This window comes from Salminus brasiliensis, chromosome 3 (genome assembly GCF_030463535.1).
Source record: "Salminus brasiliensis chromosome 3, fSalBra1.hap2, whole genome shotgun sequence".
Lineage (NCBI taxonomy): Eukaryota > Metazoa > Chordata > Actinopteri > Characiformes > Bryconidae > Salminus > Salminus brasiliensis.
Genome location: NC_132880.1, coordinates 25,069,228 through 25,088,593, shown reverse-complemented (window position 1 = coordinate 25,088,593; position 19,366 = coordinate 25,069,228). Strand labels below are relative to the sequence as shown.

General features: G+C 46.5%; 2 protein-coding genes across 2 annotated transcripts; both read left to right on the top strand.

Annotated features, from left to right (window-relative positions):
• The first annotated feature begins 266 nt into the window (after positions 1–266).
• LOC140551074 (cation channel sperm-associated protein 3-like) lies at positions 267–2,476 on the top strand. Its single transcript, XM_072674444.1, has 7 exons — positions 267–304; positions 416–533; positions 684–899; positions 1,104–1,277; positions 1,447–1,575; positions 1,921–2,019; positions 2,127–2,476. The coding sequence occupies exons 1-7, from the start codon at positions 267–269 to the stop codon at positions 2,271–2,273; spliced, it is 921 nt and encodes a 306-aa protein (XP_072530545.1). The 3' UTR covers positions 2,274–2,476.
• An 8,175-nt stretch (positions 2,477–10,651) lies between these two features.
• On the top strand, positions 10,652–12,861 carry LOC140551073 (cation channel sperm-associated protein 3-like). Its single transcript, XM_072674443.1, has 7 exons — positions 10,652–10,689; positions 10,801–10,918; positions 11,069–11,284; positions 11,489–11,662; positions 11,832–11,960; positions 12,306–12,404; positions 12,512–12,861. Exons 1-7 carry the CDS (start codon positions 10,652–10,654, stop codon positions 12,656–12,658), a joined length of 921 nt encoding a protein of 306 aa, XP_072530544.1. The 3' UTR covers positions 12,659–12,861.
• Positions 12,862–19,366: the final 6,505 nt, after the last annotated feature.

Genomic DNA, 19,366 nt, shown 5'->3' with positions numbered 1-19,366 from the left:
ATAAATCTACATTTATTATATTTGTGTGTAAAATTGTAGTGTTTGTGTGAAATACTGTTACCGTTCCCCTGACAACCCTTTTGATCGTCATACTGAATCAAATGAAGTGCTTTAGAGTGAATCGCCATGAAGCAGTGTCACCATTCTCACAGCTGAGCGCGTTCCGGCCAACGTGATGTCATAATGGTTCTGATTCTGGTCGTCATGGTGATGTGAATAAAAAGCCTGCGTCAAGACTGGAAGACCACAGACAGGGAGACGTCGAGATGGAGGACAGAGGGGAACTGACCTCCAGCTCCAGAATGTAAAACTTGTACATTTTCTTGATGGATATTCTTTTCTATTTCTGCATCTTGTGCATTCTGCTTGAACAACACCAACTCTGCTGCTCTGTTGCGTCTTTGTTTGTGTGCAGGAGTAGACTTGGGTGTTATTTTAGGGCCTTCATGGTTCTAGTGGTCGTGCTGGACGCCGCGTTCATGGGTCTGGAAACAGACCGTGAACTTAAAGCTGCGTATTCAGCGTTGTTCGAGGTGAGTGAACTGAAGAAATTCCACGTAACCTAATTTTTACGACATTTTATAGAGGAGAGAGGGAAGGAGGGCAGAGAGCATGTATGTATGTGTGTGTTTGTGTGAGAGACTGGATCACAGTGCGTTTATTGTGCTTAATCTGTTCCTCAGGGGGCTGATGTGTTTTACCTGGTGGTCTTCATCTTGGAGTTCATGGTGAAGGTGTACACGGAGCCGTGCGGTTTCTGGGGAAGTGGAGCCAACATCTGCAACACCGGGTTCCTGCTGCTGTCGCTGATCTCCAGGGCAGACGGGTCATACTGGGTCTTCCGGATCCTCAGGGCTTTCCGGATCCTGAGAATCATCTTTATCATCCCCAGTATCCAGGTAAAGTGCATGATGGGAATGAGGGGTAGACAGTAGAAAGTTACTCAAACAAAAGCAGAATAGAAAGTCCACAAACATTTGGACATAAAGTGTATAATAGCACTCGTTTTCCACAATTCTAGGTTATTGATTGTTATCACGTGCCATTAAGAAAACAGAAGACACATTTCCGATACTCTAATGTTATGATGTGCTGTTTTCCAGGACCTGGTCTTGATCCTGTTCCAAGGCCTGAAGACGGCCGCGTACGTGACGGCCATGATTTTCTTCATCTTGCTCGTCTTTGCCGTCGCCGGAGTACAGCATTTCGGGACCGCGGACCCCGAGAACTGGGGGGATATGGGTGTTGCGTTGCTCTCCACCTTGAGCGTGGTCACAGTGAGTCAAACACAATCAGCTGCATTCACAGATACTGAACATCCAGAAAATACATACGTCTACATACGCTCACGGAGCACTTTATTAGAAGCCAACTTGGACACCGTTCAATTAAGGGATGAACTTAATTTCCACCATTATTACCATTAACGTTATTGCTCTATTGTAGATTTCAGGCTGGCTGGAACACCAGGACAGACTTCATAGTCTAGGGATTGCCTACAGCGAGCTGTTTTTCATCATCCTGATCCTGATAGGCAACTTCATGTTTCTTAACATGTTCACGGGATTGGTCATGGTAAGTCTCTCTTTTGTGGAGTTCTTTGACTTGTCTTTTACAGTCATTTGTTGTCTAGAACGTCTAAGGTCCAGATACCCAGATTAAGCCAAAGCATAGACAGAAGAGCCTTTTTAACAGTGAAGCATCAGTGATGATGCAGTTTAGTTCAAGACGATTCACTGTCATCTTAGAATATTCTGAGTGAAAACATGCTCTTTAATGCTTGAGGCTTCGAACACATCGTTGGAGAAGAAGAGTCTTTCAAAGTTTTTATTTGTTCCGAAACTAATCGTATGTTTGAGAAAAGTAGCTTTAGTCTTTATCATCATTCATGAACTGTTTATTCTCTCTAATTTCAAACAGCAAACATCTAAGCAAATAAAGATGCAGAAGATGGAAGAGGAAGATCTGCAGAAAAAGAGGATGCAGAGAAAGCGAAAGGAGCAGCTGCTTCAGAGTCCGGTAAGTCATTCAGCATTGAGCTGAATTTTTTTTTTTAATCCTTTCCACAAGTGTTTCTTTTCTACAATGATGTGTCTAAACTGTAGCGCTGTTTCCATCTCCTACAGGCAGAGTATTTTCACCAGCTCAGGCTGAAATATCAACAGTCTGACAGCGCTGACTTCCTCGAACCGAAAGAGGTCTGCACGAGCTTGACGTGGATCAACCTGTATCTGACCACGTTAGAGAAGCAGGAGGAAGACATGAGAAAGTAGGCAACAAACACACACACTCATTCAGGTTTAATAGATGTTTTGGTTTTTTAAAGTGAGGATTTGTTTGGATCTTTGATATTTTAGGAGGTAAAACTGTCTCTATTCTATTATAGTGATCTGATAAAACAGTGGAAATGAACTCTGAACAATACAACACCAGATAAACTGCACTAGATGTGTAAATTACCCCACAACCCTGCACCCACTCTGCTCCACATCCATGTTTATACACTCCACCCCCTCACTCTGATAGGTTGTAGGCATGTGTATAACCCCGCCCACCTCAATGCATCCATTTATTAATCATCTTTACAGTGTGATAAAAAAAAAACTACATCACCTCCAGCCCATGTAGATGTGTGACTTTATGGTGCTAACATTATCATAATAACGTGTGTGTGTGTAGGCTGAAGCAGATCTCTGACGATGCTCTTCGTATCCAGCGTGAACTCCTGGAGCTGGACTTGGAAGAGCAGCGAGGAAGAGCAGCGAGGAATGTCCCTGCTGGATCAAAGCCAGGACTCCAGAAAGGCAAAGCTAAAAGCGCTTGGCGTCTGGTAATGGCTGCAAAAAAGTTTGCTAAACAACACCGTAGCAAACGCCACTGAAGCAGCAGCAGCATCTTCTTAACAAATCCCGTAGAACAGCATAGAACCGTGTGACACAGCTCAAGTTCCACCAACATTGTCACCAAGCAGCTTTAAAGAGCATAGCAACCACGTACAACTGCATAGCAATGATGTGAAACAGCAGAGCAATACCCTAGCGAGCGCATTCCATCCACTTCTGAGACCAAAGCAACTGCTTGGCAACAGCATTGCAACTGCCTCTTGGTGAGTGTAATGTGGCCTCACTAGCGGGTAAGGAGCTATGAGCTGGTGCGGAAGGTTGAGAGATAGCAGCTATATATAGTATATAGTTCTGTTCGCCTTCGCTCGCAGTTTAGGCTCAAGGCTCTGGACATTGAGGGTCTGTCTTGGCTGACACGCCTCTTCAATGTAGCATGAATCCTGGGAGCAGTGTCTCTGGATTGGCGAACCGGGGTGGTGGTTCCCAGCCTCTCTGAGAAAGTCTTTTCCAGGGTACCTTCAGGATTTGATCCTGCCCGTGGAACAGCAGACCAGCTCTTCGCTCTCCGTCAGGTAGTTGAAGGAACATGAGGATTTGCCGCCCCGGTCTTCATGTGTTTTCTACACTTGGAGAAGGCTTATGATCGTGTTCCCCGAAACATCCTGCGGGAGGAGCTCTAGGAGCACGGGCTTGGCGGGTTTGCTAACGCGAGCCGCTCGTTCCTCGTACTCCCGGTGTCGGAGCTGTGTCTGCCTGGCTTCCACGTGCGGAGGCCTTCGGCGTGCGCTTTAACTGTTTACCGGGCATCAGCGACTTTGGATGAGACCCTGAGGATGACCCAGGGCCCGCTGGATGGATTGTATTTCCTGGCTGGCCTGGAAGCATCTAGGGGTCCTGTAGAGGAGCTGGTAAAAGTGCCTGGGGACAGGGATGCCTGGGTGGCTTTGCTTGCCCTATTGCCTCTGCGGTCCTAAATTGGACTAAGCGTGTCAGAAGATGAGAATAAGGAATCACAGATCTAATTCATGTGATTCATTCAATACTTCTGGGCAGTATTAGGCTCTCGTCTATGTGTCCCTTAGTTATTTCTTTCATTGCATGCTTTTGTTGCGTGGTTTTGCTCTCCCGTGTCAACCAAAGGAGGATGGTTCCCCCTGTGAGTCTTGGTTCCTCTCAAGGTTTCTTCCTCTCCATCTGAGGGAGTTTTTCCTTGCCACTGTCGCCGTTGGCTTGCTCGCTTGGGGCTTGGACCCGGATGTCTGCTGATTTGTGACGATGCTTGTGCAGCTCTTAATGGCCTAACGACCGCATGGCAACCACCAAGAAACACCCTCGCAACCACATAGAAACACCAAAGCAGTTACAGAACCACCACCTAGGAATTGTTTCAGGAATTCCAGGAATTCTTTAGGAATCACTCAGTCACTATATTTATTAAAATTCAGTTATTGGACCATGAGGAACTGAAGGAAAATCGAGTGCCTTTTAGTCTTATTAATAGAACTCAAAATCATTATTAAAGACATTCTTACCATGTCAGTACCATGCTTACGGATTATAGGGAGTAAAGGGTCAATCCCGGGTCTGTTATTATTGAATCTTCTTATGCTGCCGCTGGGTTAAAATAGTCCGGAAGCATGGTATCGACTTTAATCGCTATGCTAACGACACCTGTACTTCCAACAAGACCATTTGTCTCCAGAACAGAACAGGCTGTCTTAAAGACATAAAGAACTGGATGCCCCACAATTTACGGTTTGCTTAATCCAGGTAAAACCGAGGTATTACTTATCGATTCAAAGATGGGTAAATCTAGTTATATTGCTCTAAATTTAGATGGATTCTCAGTCATAACCAGCACTACTGTAAGACACTTTAAATTCTGTCTATCTAATCTACTTCTTTTACAGGAGGTACATCAGTATATTTAAACTCCAAAACACTTCTTCATTTTCTCCTTTCTTTTCTCTCCCCATGTGCCGAGCTGCTCCCTGCTAGCCGCTGACGCCAGACCATTTGTGGTTGGATGCTCCTGCCTACCCATGGGATCCTGTCCTGCTGTATAACCCCACAAATCGTGTTGCCGCTCTTCTCCTGACCCCTTGTGTTTTTCCCTCCTTTCTGTTTTCTCTCTCTCTCTTTTCCATGTAACGAGATGCTCAGTTCCAACTGTTCCATCCCGGTACCGCCAGACCTGGCTCTCCACCACCCTGCTGCCTGATGTGCCGCTCTGGGGCCCAGCATTGATCCCTCCTCACCTCACTGCATGACTATGAAATAAATTTGAATTGAACTGAAAGGAGAATTGAGTTGTGTAAGGTCTTGGCTTTGGGTTTGTTCTTCAGCTGGGTTCATGTACACTGATATCAGTAAACACCGATTGTGGTGTTAGCTCAATAATGCTGGGAGAGTCTGCAATAGGCAGACACATGTTTGTGGTAAATATGGACACATTTCATCAATGCTCAAGTTATTACTTTACTGTAAATCTGTAGTGATGAATTAGATCTAATATGGTTATCCTGAGAGTCTCGAAAAAGTTCAAATAATGAAAGTAAAAATGTAAATACTTGGGTTCTTTGACTCTCAAACTGAAAACAGGCCGATATTAAATAGTCATTTTACTCTTTAAACATCTGGTTTATGATCTCGCCAAACAGTTTATTAGGAACACCTCATGCAGTTCTCTTTTATCAGCAGTGCAGGGTATAAAATCATGTAAAGACAGGCCAGCGGCTTCAGGTAACGTTCGTATCAACCTTCCCAATGAGGAGGAGTGATAAAAGTAATCTTTGTGATTTTCAGCATAGTGTGGTTGTGTTGGGGCTAAATGGGCTGGTTTTTGAGTTATTCTAGAACTGAGGAGATTTTCATGTGCAACAGTCTCTAGAGCTCACTCAGATTGGTGCGATAAAGAAAAGCCATCCAGTGAGTCGCAGTTCTACAGATGGATACACACCTTGTTGAGGAGCTGAAGACTACAGTACAACTTTGTACAAGTGTGTTGAGCAGAAAAGCCTCTGAAACCGCGCAACACGCTGAACTGTGAGGCAGATGCACTACAACAGCAGACGAGCGTGTCGGCTTCCACTTCTGACGGACACAAAAAGCAGGCTTAGACCAGACTATCTACCAGACTATGGAGTTTGACATGTTTCAAATGTGGACGATTAGAAAACAAGTGAAGTAAATCATCCTGAAGGACACACACCAAACATCCCTGCAATGTGCTGCATCATCATGCTTGTGTATTGATTTAGCTGTTTGTGCTCGGTCAGTCCGTTAAAATAATAATAATAAATAAATAAATAGACATAGATGACTCGATGCAAGAACGTTTATTCAAACAAGGCTACACTCAGGAAGAGGCAGCAAAGGTACAGGGCCAAAGGATAAACCCAACAACAGGGACAAAGTAACGTTGGCAAAGCAAAGACACACACCTGAGGCCGGAGGGAATCCTGGAGCTAGGCTAGCGTACCGGGACTGAGAGGGAGGCGCAACGATAACCAAGACCTACAGGCAGCGCCTGGGGAAACTGGGGGAGAGCAAAGCTGCGCTCGTCAGGCGCTAGGGAACTTACGTGACGCGAGACCGAGAGCTGAGAGATCAGCTGCAGAACCCAAAAGGCAAAGGCAAGACAGAGCTGGTAACGAGGCTCGCCCACGAACAGTACTATTAACGTGAACCTGCATAGAGAGGAAGCCTCTCTGAAGACCTCGTGGACTCTTGAACTCTGCCCCTTATATACACCTCAGCCTCAGGTGAACCGTGTTACCAGAACAATGAGCATCAATCAAGCGCACCTGACATTAGCCAAAGTACGCGGAGTTAGACACGAACGTAAATACCAGAATAAGAGTCCTCATGAGAGTCTGCGGGCGCGGCGACGCGGACATGACAGCTGGGCGTTCAGGAACAGTATGTTGGCCTCAATTTCATCTGAGTGACAAACAAGACAAACAATTCGGCTCAAACAGAAAAAAGCATTTATTCATCCACTATAGTAAAGACAGTCAGCAGGAAAATAGATCTAAATAAAGCTACATCTTTGCTCAAACTTCGCTAGGGAGTATAGGTATGCGTCTGCAACTGGGGGGTGGGGGTCCGTACATGTGGGTGTAGGAGTGTGTACGTGTATGCATGTGTGTGTGTGTATTCGCGTGTGTGTGTGTTTACGTCTGGCGCGCCGAGAACAAAGGAGAGGTGTGAGGAGCGGCGGAGCTTTAGCGACTCTCTTTTGTAACCCGATCATGTGCGCATGAACTCAAAAGGTGCGAGGCTTCATCCAACTCACGTGGCAGAGTGGAACAAAAGCCAAGCCCTCGGAGGGAGATTTAAACACACGGGATGGCGAGAAGAATCCACGAGCAATAGTAACCACGCAGCTCAGGCTAGAGAAGCGCGTCCACAGCTCCGCGAGGGGATCTAGCAGTGAGTTGGTCTAAAATAAGGCTTCTTAAGGGTCAGAGTCCCTTTAGATCAAAGCTCACCAAAGTCATTTCAAATCAAATGCTACAACCAAGTTAGTCGCGTGAGATAGGAGGACAAGAAAAGGAGAAGATCGCAAAAGTAACTCGTGTGCCCGCGAGGAGAGCGCGAGACAACAGGGCTGATCAAACGCTGTACTTCCTTTAGTCTAATCAGCGTAAACAACAACAACAATCCTACAATCTAGTGGATCACTGTTTCCAAGAGCACCGACATCCAATAATCTACTGAGTGCCTCCAACACCGCCCCGATTCACAGTCTTACTTTTAGAGGAGAGTCCGGCTCGCAGCTCGAGGAATTTCTCGTCTCCTGAAGGTCTCGGGCGTGCGGTCCGTAGTCGGAGGTTAAATCCCGGATCCCTCGTAGTTTGTCCCGGGGATGATTCTGGAGCTCCGGCCGTAAGCGATGTTCCGAGGTCAACTGTTTTGGTGACAGATGAGGAAACTTGGCTAGCATCCAACACAATAACGCGTTGAAATGAGTGGCCCCCTTCTCTTGCGGCTTTCACCTGGGTGACGTAGTACTGTAGGTACGCCCGGTTCTGTACAGTATCGGAAGGGAGCCCCCTATCTGTGGAGGCAGAGCACTGACACGTTTCAAATGTCTGGATTATTTGCACGTTATGATCCAGCTCGTCAGGAGCCGGTCCACGGTCTACGAGCTACATGCACAGCTGCCTGCGTTTGCTAGAGACAGGCCCATTTTCCTAAAAAACCAAAAGCCCATTGCTCCTAAATTCCACGCCGGAGTTGGAACAACTGCTCTACAGACGCTGGTAACACACTGCTCAGAGAACACTGCACGCTTTAGAGGAGAAGCCTGCGTGTTTTCCCTGCTGCAGCCTGGTGTAGAGCTCCGTACATCAACATGGACCTCAGGGTTTACAGTAGTTGTATGTGAAAATGCAATAGATCTAATTGCTGTTCGTTGTCCATAGCAACACAAAGTACAGCTACATAACTATTATACAGGAGATGTAGAACATGGACTTTAAAGGGACTTGAAAGATGTGCAGCTCTTCCTCCAGGGGGAATTGTTGCTCATCTGTCTGGGACGCCGGGACTGGGGAGAAGAATTCGAGTGATTGCACAAAGCAATGGAGTTGTTGTTTTGTGGGCCGGTTCTTCAGCAGAGTGTGATGTAGAAATGAAAGGGTGGTTTATAGCTGTGCAGCACACAGTTCAGCCTCGGGCGATTCCGAGCCGCCGCCCACATACGGCTCAAATAACGACTTCCGCCTCGTTTGGTTCACGTGTTTGGTTCTTTTCATGTGTATCGGTTCGTGATTCATGTTTGGTTCATTGTGTCGATTCAGTGTCTCGTTTCAGGTTCACGTGTTTCGCCTGAGGCTGGGGGTACTTCAGGAGCCTCGACGCTTCGTTCGAGGTCGAGAATTGCGTGTTTGGAAGCTTGGGTAGCCCGAGAGGTTCCCGTTACTGCTCACGGTGTGTGTTTAGGCCAGCTTCGGCTCGACTCCCTCGTTCGCGAGCTGGCCACCCGGCCGTTCAAGGATTCATCAAGGCTCGCTCGCCGAGATAGACCCGCGCTCACGCAGCAGTGCCAGGTTTGGTCGGACTAGCCGTTTTTTGATTCTGCAGCTGGTCCCTCAGCTCTCTTCCCCCCCTTATTAGTAGCCTCAGCGCCGGTCCAGCGCGTCGCTAGTTCTCCCCTGGTTAGCCCAGGCTCTGCCTGCAGGTTCTCGTTAGTCCCCCCCCCCCTTTCGCCCGCCCCTCTCACAAGCTCAGCTCCCAGAGTCCCCCAGTCTCAGGGGTGTTTTGTTGTCGGCCTCTGGTTTGTCAGGTTTGTGTTGGGTTCACATGTGTTGCCCTGTAGCTGCTGCTGCTGCTGCTGCTGCTTTTGCCTTATTTTGCCCCCTTGTATTATCTTGGGTTGTGTTAATAAACTACGTGCATTGGACCCATTTCTGCGAGTGTTCTTTGTGTCCGGCCTAACCTGCCATGACAGACCCCCAATACTGAACAGGGGCAATCAAATGATGCTTCTTCCACTGCCTCTTACTAGGAGTGGAGTTGCTTGGACATTCAAAGCTAAAAAGAATGTACCATAGTCAACTTATTTACACAGAAAAGTGCACATAACGGCCGTAAAATGGCACCGAATGCAAAAAAAGGGCAAAAAAGATGGAGAAACCACCAAATGTGTAAAAACGCACAAACCACGCTGCCAGAAAGTTACAAAAACGCACAGAATGCATTAAAACACGTGTAGGGAAGTCCCTGGTAGTTGACTCCTCAGCAGCCCACACACAATGGAGATGGTCACTGAGCATGTTACTTACCTGGTGATCCTGGGAGAACGAGAGCGCTGGTGAATGGGTCTTCTTCTAGGAGCCGACAAGATCCGTGGTTAACCTAGAGTGGGGAAGAGACACAACCAGTAACCCCAGGATAGTGCAAATAGTTATCGTTGCTTATCTTACCGGTATACATCAACATAGCCATAAACAAGACGTGTAAATAATACTGGTATAGAAGAGTGTAAATACTGTCTGTATGTTATCGCTCGTATCGTCATTGTTTATGTGATGACCCCCCTGTAGTAGACACAGCTAACATGCTTCAAGCGTACCCGTTGTAAATGATTGATCATGTAAGCTTATGTACTTGTGTCGTTTAGGATCTGCTGCATCCTTGCCAGATCTAACCCTCTCTTTATTCCTGATGTGAAGACCCGCAGGGAGAGCTTTTATGGCAAAGCTCAGTTCTGTGGGGTGTTCAGAAAGGTTCTGAGACTATACGATAGGTCTCTAATCATTAAATGAATGGATGAGAGTAAGTGTAAAGATCACCACTCTTTATGTTTATTAAACACAACAAAGACAGGCTTCCAACTCCAGTAACACTACATAGGTGATTTAGGTGAAAATGTTCTATAAACTATTTAATAAAATATAATTGGCCATAAATTACAACTTATTAAACGATGACTTTTCCAACAATATCTTTTTTAAAAAAAAAAAAGCTAAATGAATGAATTTAAACGTGTGATATTTGATATTTACCTTCCGTGAGACGTGCTATCTGTATTCAATAAATCTACATTTATTATATTTGTGTGTAAAATTGTAGTGTTTGTGTGAAATACTGTTACCGTTCCCCTGACAACCCTTTTGATCGTCATACTGAATCAAATGAAGTGCTTTAGAGTGAATCGCCATGAAGCAGTGTCACCATTCTCACAGCTGAGCGCGTTCCGGCCAACGTGATGTCATAATGGTTCTGATTCTGGTCGTCATGGTGATGTGAATAAAAAGCCTGCGTCAAGACTGGAAGACCACAGACAGGGAGACGTCGAGATGGAGGACAGAGGGGAACTGACCTCCAGCTCCAGAATGTAAAACTTGTACATTTTCTTGATGGATATTCTTTTCTATTTCTGCATCTTGTGCATTCTGCTTGAACAACACCAACTCTGCTGCTCTGTTGCGTCTTTGTTTGTGTGCAGGAGTAGACTTGGGTGTTATTTTAGGGCCTTCATGGTTCTAGTGGTCGTGCTGGACGCCGCGTTCATGGGTCTGGAAACAGACCGTGAACTTAAAGCTGCGTATTCAGCGTTGTTCGAGGTGAGTGAACTGAAGAAATTCCACGTAACCTAATTTTTACGACATTTTATAGAGGAGAGAGGGAAGGAGGGCAGAGAGCATGTATGTATGTGTGTGTTTGTGTGAGAGACTGGATCACAGTGCGTTTATTGTGCTTAATCTGTTCCTCAGGGGGCTGATGTGTTTTACCTGGTGGTCTTCATCTTGGAGTTCATGGTGAAGGTGTACACGGAGCCGTGCGGTTTCTGGGGAAGTGGAGCCAACATCTGCAACACCGGGTTCCTGCTGCTGTCGCTGATCTCCAGGGCAGACGGGTCATACTGGGTCTTCCGGATCCTCAGGGCTTTCCGGATCCTGAGAATCATCTTTATCATCCCCAGTATCCAGGTAAAGTGCATGATGGGAATGAGGGGTAGACAGTAGAAAGTTACTCAAACAAAAGCAGAATAGAAAGTCCACAAACATTTGGACATAAAGTGTATAATAGCACTCGTTTTCCACAATTCTAGGTTATTGATTGTTATCACGTGCCATTAAGAAAACAGAAGACACATTTCCGATACTCTAATGTTATGATGTGCTGTTTTCCAGGACCTGGTCTTGATCCTGTTCCAAGGCCTGAAGACGGCCGCGTACGTGACGGCCATGATTTTCTTCATCTTGCTCGTCTTTGCCGTCGCCGGAGTACAGCATTTCGGGACCGCGGACCCCGAGAACTGGGGGGATATGGGTGTTGCGTTGCTCTCCACCTTGAGCGTGGTCACAGTGAGTCAAACACAATCAGCTGCATTCACAGATACTGAACATCCAGAAAATACATACGTCTACATACGCTCACGGAGCACTTTATTAGAAGCCAACTTGGACACCGTTCAATTAAGGGATGAACTTAATTTCCACCATTATTACCATTAACGTTATTGCTCTATTGTAGATTTCAGGCTGGCTGGAACACCAGGACAGACTTCATAGTCTAGGGATTGCCTACAGCGAGCTGTTTTTCATCATCCTGATCCTGATAGGCAACTTCATGTTTCTTAACATGTTCACGGGATTGGTCATGGTAAGTCTCTCTTTTGTGGAGTTCTTTGACTTGTCTTTTACAGTCATTTGTTGTCTAGAACGTCTAAGGTCCAGATACCCAGATTAAGCCAAAGCATAGACAGAAGAGCCTTTTTAACAGTGAAGCATCAGTGATGATGCAGTTTAGTTCAAGACGATTCACTGTCATCTTAGAATATTCTGAGTGAAAACATGCTCTTTAATGCTTGAGGCTTCGAACACATCGTTGGAGAAGAAGAGTCTTTCAAAGTTTTTATTTGTTCCGAAACTAATCGTATGTTTGAGAAAAGTAGCTTTAGTCTTTATCATCATTCATGAACTGTTTATTCTCTCTAATTTCAAACAGCAAACATCTAAGCAAATAAAGATGCAGAAGATGGAAGAGGAAGATCTGCAGAAAAAGAGGATGCAGAGAAAGCGAAAGGAGCAGCTGCTTCAGAGTCCGGTAAGTCATTCAGCATTGAGCTGAATTTTTTTTTTTAATCCTTTCCACAAGTGTTTCTTTTCTACAATGATGTGTCTAAACTGTAGCGCTGTTTCCATCTCCTACAGGCAGAGTATTTTCACCAGCTCAGGCTGAAATATCAACAGTCTGACAGCGCTGACTTCCTCGAACCGAAAGAGGTCTGCACGAGCTTGACGTGGATCAACCTGTATCTGACCACGTTAGAGAAGCAGGAGGAAGACATGAGAAAGTAGGCAACAAACACACACACTCATTCAGGTTTAATAGATGTTTTGGTTTTTTAAAGTGAGGATTTGTTTGGATCTTTGATATTTTAGGAGGTAAAACTGTCTCTATTCTATTATAGTGATCTGATAAAACAGTGGAAATGAACTCTGAACAATACAACACCAGATAAACTGCACTAGATGTGTAAATTACCCCACAACCCTGCACCCACTCTGCTCCACATCCATGTTTATACACTCCACCCCCTCACTCTGATAGGTTGTAGGCATGTGTATAACCCCGCCCACCTCAATGCATCCATTTATTAATCATCTTTACAGTGTGATAAAAAAAAAACTACATCACCTCCAGCCCATGTAGATGTGTGACTTTATGGTGCTAACATTATCATAATAACGTGTGTGTGTGTAGGCTGAAGCAGATCTCTGACGATGCTCTTCGTATCCAGCGTGAACTCCTGGAGCTGGACTTGGAAGAGCAGCGAGGAAGAGCAGCGAGGAATGTCCCTGCTGGATCAAAGCCAGGACTCCAGAAAGGCAAAGCTAAAAGCGCTTGGCGTCTGGTAATGGCTGCAAAAAAGTTTGCTAAACAACACCGTAGCAAACGCCACTGAAGCAGCAGCAGCATCTTCTTAACAAATCCCGTAGAACAGCATAGAACCGTGTGACACAGCTCAAGTTCCACCAACATTGTCACCAAGCAGCTTTAAAGAGCATAGCAACCACGTACAACTGCATAGCAATGATGTGAAACAGCAGAGCAATACCCTAGCGAGCGCATTCCATCCACTTCTGAGACCAAAGCAACTGCTTGGCAACAGCATTGCAACTGCCTCTTGGTGAGTGTAATGTGGCCTCACTAGCGGGTAAGGAGCTATGAGCTGGTGCGGAAGGTTGAGAGATAGCAGCTATATATAGTATATAGTTCTGTTCGCCTTCGCTCGCAGTTTAGGCTCAAGGCTCTGGACATTGAGGGTCTGTCTTGGCTGACACGCCTCTTCAATGTAGCATGAATCCTGGGAGCAGTGTCTCTGGATTGGCGAACCGGGGTGGTGGTTCCCAGCCTCTCTGAGAAAGTCTTTTCCAGGGTACCTTCAGGATTTGATCCTGCCCGTGGAACAGCAGACCAGCTCTTCGCTCTCCGTCAGGTAGTTGAAGGAACATGAGGATTTGCCGCCCCGGTCTTCATGTGTTTTCTACACTTGGAGAAGGCTTATGATCGTGTTCCCCGAAACATCCTGCGGGAGGAGCTCTAGGAGCACGGGCTTGGCGGGTTTGCTAACGCGAGCCGCTCGTTCCTCGTACTCCCGGTGTCGGAGCTGTGTCTGCCTGGCTTCCACGTGCGGAGGCCTTCGGCGTGCGCTTTAACTGTTTACCGGGCATCAGCGACTTTGGATGAGACCCTGAGGATGACCCAGGGCCCGCTGGATGGATTGTATTTCCTGGCTGGCCTGGAAGCATCTAGGGGTCCTGTAGAGGAGCTGGTAAAAGTGCCTGGGGACAGGGATGCCTGGGTGGCTTTGCTTGCCCTATTGCCTCTGCGGTCCTAAATTGGACTAAGCGTGTCAGAAGATGAGAATAAGGAATCACAGATCTAATTCATGTGATTCATTCAATACTTCTGGGCAGTATTAGGCTCTCGTCTATGTGTCCCTTAGTTATTTCTTTCATTGCATGCTTTTGTTGCGTGGTTTTGCTCTCCCGTGTCAACCAAAGGAGGATGGTTCCCCCTGTGAGTCTTGGTTCCTCTCAAGGTTTCTTCCTCTCCATCTGAGGGAGTTTTTCCTTGCCACTGTCGCCGTTGGCTTGCTCGCTTGGGGCTTGGACCCGGATGTCTGCTGATTTGTGACGATGCTTGTGCAGCTCTTAATGGCCTAACGACCGCATGGCAACCACCAAGAAACACCCTCGCAACCACATAGAAACACCAAAGCAGTTACAGAACCACCACCTAGGAATTGTTTCAGGAATTCCAGGAATTCTTTAGGAATCACTCAGTCACTATATTTATTAAAATTCAGTTATTGGACCATGAGGAACTGAAGGAAAATCGAGTGCCTTTTAGTCTTATTAATAGAACTCAAAATCATTATTAAAGACATTCTTACCATGTCAGTACCATGCTTACGGATTATAGGGAGTAAAGGGTCAATCCCGGGTCTGTTATTATTGAATCTTCTTATGCTGCCGCTGGGTTAAAATAGTCCGGAAGCATGGTATCGACTTTAATCGCTATGCTAACGACACCTGTACTTCCAACAAGACCATTTGTCTCCAGAACAGAACAGGCTGTCTTAAAGACATAAAGAACTGGATGCCCCACAATTTACGGTTTGCTTAATCCAGGTAAAACCGAGGTATTACTTATCGATTCAAAGATGGGTAAATCTAGTTATATTGCTCTAAATTTAGATGGATTCTCAGTCATAACCAGCACTACTGTAAGACACTTTAAATTCTGTCTATCTAATCTACTTCTTTTACAGGAGGTACATCAGTATATTTAAACTCCAAAACACTTCTTCATTTTCTCCTTTCTTTTCTCTCCCCATGTGCCGAGCTGCTCCCTGCTAGCCGCTGACGCCAGACCATTTGTGGTTGGATGCTCCTGCCTACCCATGGGATCCTGTCCTGCTGTATAACCCCACAAATCGTGTTGCCGCTCTTCTCCTGACCCCTTGTGTTTTTCCCTCCTTTCTGTTTTCTCTCTCTCTCTTTTCCATGTAACGAGATGCTCAGTTCCAACTGTTCCATCCCGGTACCGCCAGACCTGGCTCTCCACCACCCTGCTGCCTGATGTGCCGCTCTGGGGCCCAGCATTGATCCCTCCTCACCTCACTGCATGACTATGAAATAAATTTGAATTGAACTGAAAGGAGAATTGAGTTGTGTAAGGTCTTGGCTTTGGGTTTGTTCTTCAGCTGGGTTCATGTACACTGATATCAGTAAACACCGATTGTGGTGTTAGCTCAATAATGCTGGGAGAGTCTGCAATAGGCAGACACATGTTTGTGGTAAATATGGACACATTTCATCAATGCTCAAGTTATTACTTTACTGTAAATCTGTAGTGATGAATTAGATCTAATATGGTTATCCTGAGAGTCTCGAAAAAGTTCAAATAATGAAAGTAAAAATGTAAATACTTGGGTTCTTTGACTCTCAAACTGAAAACAGGCCGATATTAAATAGTCATTTTACTCTTTAAACATCTGGTTTATGATCTCGCCAAACAGTTTATTAGGAACACCTCATGCAGTTCTCTTTTATCAGCAGTGCAGGGTATAAAATCATGTAAAGACAGGCCAGCGGCTTCAGGTAACGTTCGTATCAACCTTCCCAATGAGGAGGAGTGATAAAAGTAATCTTTGTGATTTTCAGCATAGTGTGGTTGTGTTGGGGCTAAATGGGCTGGTTTTTGAGTTATTCTAGAACTGAGGAGATTTTCATGTGCAACAGTCTCTAGAGCTCACTCAGATTGGTGCGATAAAGAAAAGCCATCCAGTGAGTCGCAGTTCTACAGATGGATACACACCTTGTTGAGGAGCTGAAGACTACAGTACAACTTTGTACAAGTGTGTTGAGCAGAAAAGCCTCTGAAACCGCGCAACACGCTGAACTGTGAGGCAGATGCACTACAACAGCAGACGAGCGTGTCGGCTTCCACTTCTGACGGACACAAAAAGCAGGCTTAGACCAGACTATCTACCAGACTATGGAGTTTGACATGTTTCAAATGTGGACGATTAGAAAACAAGTGAAGTAAATCATCCTGAAGGACACACACCAAACATCCCTGCAATGTGCTGCATCATCATGCTTGTGTATTGATTTAGCTGTTTGTGCTCGGTCAGTCCGTTAAAATAATAATAATAAATAAATAAATAGACATAGATGACTCGATGCAAGAACGTTTATTCAAACAAGGCTACACTCAGGAAGAGGCAGCAAAGGTACAGGGCCAAAGGATAAACCCAACAACAGGGACAAAGTAACGTTGGCAAAGCAAAGACACACACCTGAGGCCGGAGGGAATCCTGGAGCTAGGCTAGCGTACCGGGACTGAGAGGGAGGCGCAACGATAACCAAGACCTACAGGCAGCGCCTGGGGAAACTGGGGGAGAGCAAAGCTGCGCTCGTCAGGCGCTAGGGAACTTACGTGACGCGAGACCGAGAGCTGAGAGATCAGCTGCAGAACCCAAAAGGCAAAGGCAAGACAGAGCTGGTAACGAGGCTCGCCCACGAACAGTACTATTAACGTGAACCTGCATAGAGAGGAAGCCTCTCTGAAGACCTCGTGGACTCTTGAACTCTGCCCCTTATATACACCTCAGCCTCAGGTGAACCGTGTTACCAGAACAATGAGCATCAATCAAGCGCACCTGACATTAGCCAAAGTACGCGGAGTTAGACACGAACGTAAATACCAGAATAAGAGTCCTCATGAGAGTCTGCGGGCGCGGCGACGCGGACATGACAGCTGGGCGTTCAGGAACAGTATGTTGGCCTCAATTTCATCTGAGTGACAAACAAGACAAACAATTCGGCTCAAACAGAAAAAAGCATTTATTCATCCACTATAGTAAAGACAGTCAGCAGGAAAATAGATCTAAATAAAGCTACATCTTTGCTCAAACTTCGCTAGGGAGTATAGGTATGCGTCTGCAACTGGGGGGTGGGGGTCCGTACATGTGGGTGTAGGAGTGTGTACGTGTATGCATGTGTGTGTGTGTATTCGCGTGTGTGTGTGTTTACGTCTGGCGCGCCGAGAACAAAGGAGAGGTGTGAGGAGCGGCGGAGCTTTAGCGACTCTCTTTTGTAACCCGATCATGTGCGCATGAACTCAAAAGGTGCGAGGCTTCATCCAACTCACGTGGCAGAGTGGAACAAAAGCCAAGCCCTCGGAGGGAGATTTAAACACACGGGATGGCGAGAAGAATCCACGAGCAATAGTAACCACGCAGCTCAGGCTAGAGAAGCGCGTCCACAGCTCCGCGAGGGGATCTAGCAGTGAGTTGGTCTAAAATAAGGCTTCTTAAGGGTCAGAGTCCCTTTAGATCAAAGCTCACCAAAGTCATTTCAAATCAAATGCTACAACCAAGTTAGTCGCGTGAGATAGGAGGACAAGAAAAGGAGAAGATCGCAAAAGTAACTCGTGTGCCCGCGAGGAGAGCGCGAGACAACAGGGCTGATCAAACGCTGTACTTCCTTTAGTCTAATCAGCGTAAACAACAACAACAACAATCCTACAATCTAGTGGATCACTGTTTCCAAGAGCACCGACATCCAATAATCTACTGAGTGCCTCCAACACCGCCCCGATTCACAGTCTTACTTTTAGAGGAGAGTCCGGCTCGCAGCTCGAGGAATTTCTCGTCTCCTGAAGGTCTCGGGCGTGCGGTCCGTAGTCGGAGGTTAAATCCCGGATCCCTCGTAGTTTGTCCCGGGGATGATTCTGGAGCTCCGGCCGTAAGCGATGTTCCGAGGTCAACTGTTTTGGTGACAGATGAGGAAACTTGGCTAGCATCCAACACAATAACGCGTTGAAATGAGTGGCCCCCTTCTCTTGCGGCTTTCACCTGGGTGACGTAGTACTGTAGGTACGCCCGGTTCTGTACAGTATCGGAAGGGAGCCCCCTATCTGTGGAGGCAGAGCACTGACACGTTTCAAATGTCTGGATTATTTGCACGTTATGATCCAGCTCGTCAGGAGCCGGTCCACGGTCTACGAGCTACATGCACAGCTGCCTGCGTTTGCTAGAGACAGGCCCATTTTCCTAAAAAACCAAAAGCCCATTGCTCCTAAATTCCACGCCGGAGTTGGAACAACTACTCTACAGACGCTGGTAACACACTGCTCAGAGAACACTGCACGCTTTAGAGGAGAAGCCTGCGTGTTTTCCCTGCTGCAGCCTGGTGTAGAGCTCCGTACATCAACATGGACCTCAGGGTTTACAGTAGTTGTATGTAAAAATGCAATAGATCTAATTGCTGTTCGTTGTCCATAGCAACACAAAGTACAGCAACATAACTATTATACAGGAGATGTAGAACATGGACTTTAAAGGGACTTGAAAGATGTGCAGCTCTTCCTCCAGGGGGAATTGTTGCTCATCTGTCTGGGACGCCGGGACTGGGGAGAAGAATTCGAGTGATTGCACAAAGCAATGGAGTTGTTGTGTTGTGGGCCGGTTCTTCAGCAGAGTGTGATGTAGAAATGAAAGGGTGGTTTATAGCTGTGCAGCACACAGTTCAGCCTCGGGCGATTCCGAGCCGCCGCCCACATACGGCTCAAATAACGACTTCCGCCTCGTTTGGTTCACGTGTTTGGTTCTTTTCATGTGTATCGGTTCGTGATTCATGTTTGGTTCATTGTGTCGATTCAGTGTCTCGTTTCAGGTTCACGTGTTTCGCCTGAGGCTGGGGGTACTTCAGGAGCCTCGACGCTTCGTTCGAGGTCGAGAATTGCGTGTTTGGAAGCTTGGGTAGCCCGAGAGGTTCCCGTTACTGCTCACGGTGTGTGTTTAGGCCAGCTTCGGCTCGACTCCCTCGTTCGCGAGCTGGCCACCCGGCCGTTCAAGGATTCATCAAGGCTCGCTCGCCGAGATAGACCCGCGCTCACGCAGCAGTGCCAGGTTTGGTCGGACTAGCCGTTTTTTGATTCTGCAGCTGGTCCCTCAGCTCTCTTCCCCCCCTTATTAGTAGCCTCAGCGC

Coding starts and splice junctions, on each gene's coding strand:
- LOC140551074 (XM_072674444.1), top strand. CDS start 267: ATGGAGGACAGAGGGGAACTGACCTCCAGCTCCAGAAT. Junction 1,278..1,446: donor CCACCTTGAGCGTGGTCACA/GTGAGTCAAACA, acceptor GCTCTATTGTAG/ATTTCAGGCTGGCTGGAACA. Junction 1,576..1,920: donor TGTTCACGGGATTGGTCATG/GTAAGTCTCTCT, acceptor AATTTCAAACAG/CAAACATCTAAGCAAATAAA.
- LOC140551073 (XM_072674443.1), top strand. CDS start 10,652: ATGGAGGACAGAGGGGAACTGACCTCCAGCTCCAGAAT. Junction 11,663..11,831: donor CCACCTTGAGCGTGGTCACA/GTGAGTCAAACA, acceptor GCTCTATTGTAG/ATTTCAGGCTGGCTGGAACA. Junction 12,405..12,511: donor AGCAGCTGCTTCAGAGTCCG/GTAAGTCATTCA, acceptor CATCTCCTACAG/GCAGAGTATTTTCACCAGCT.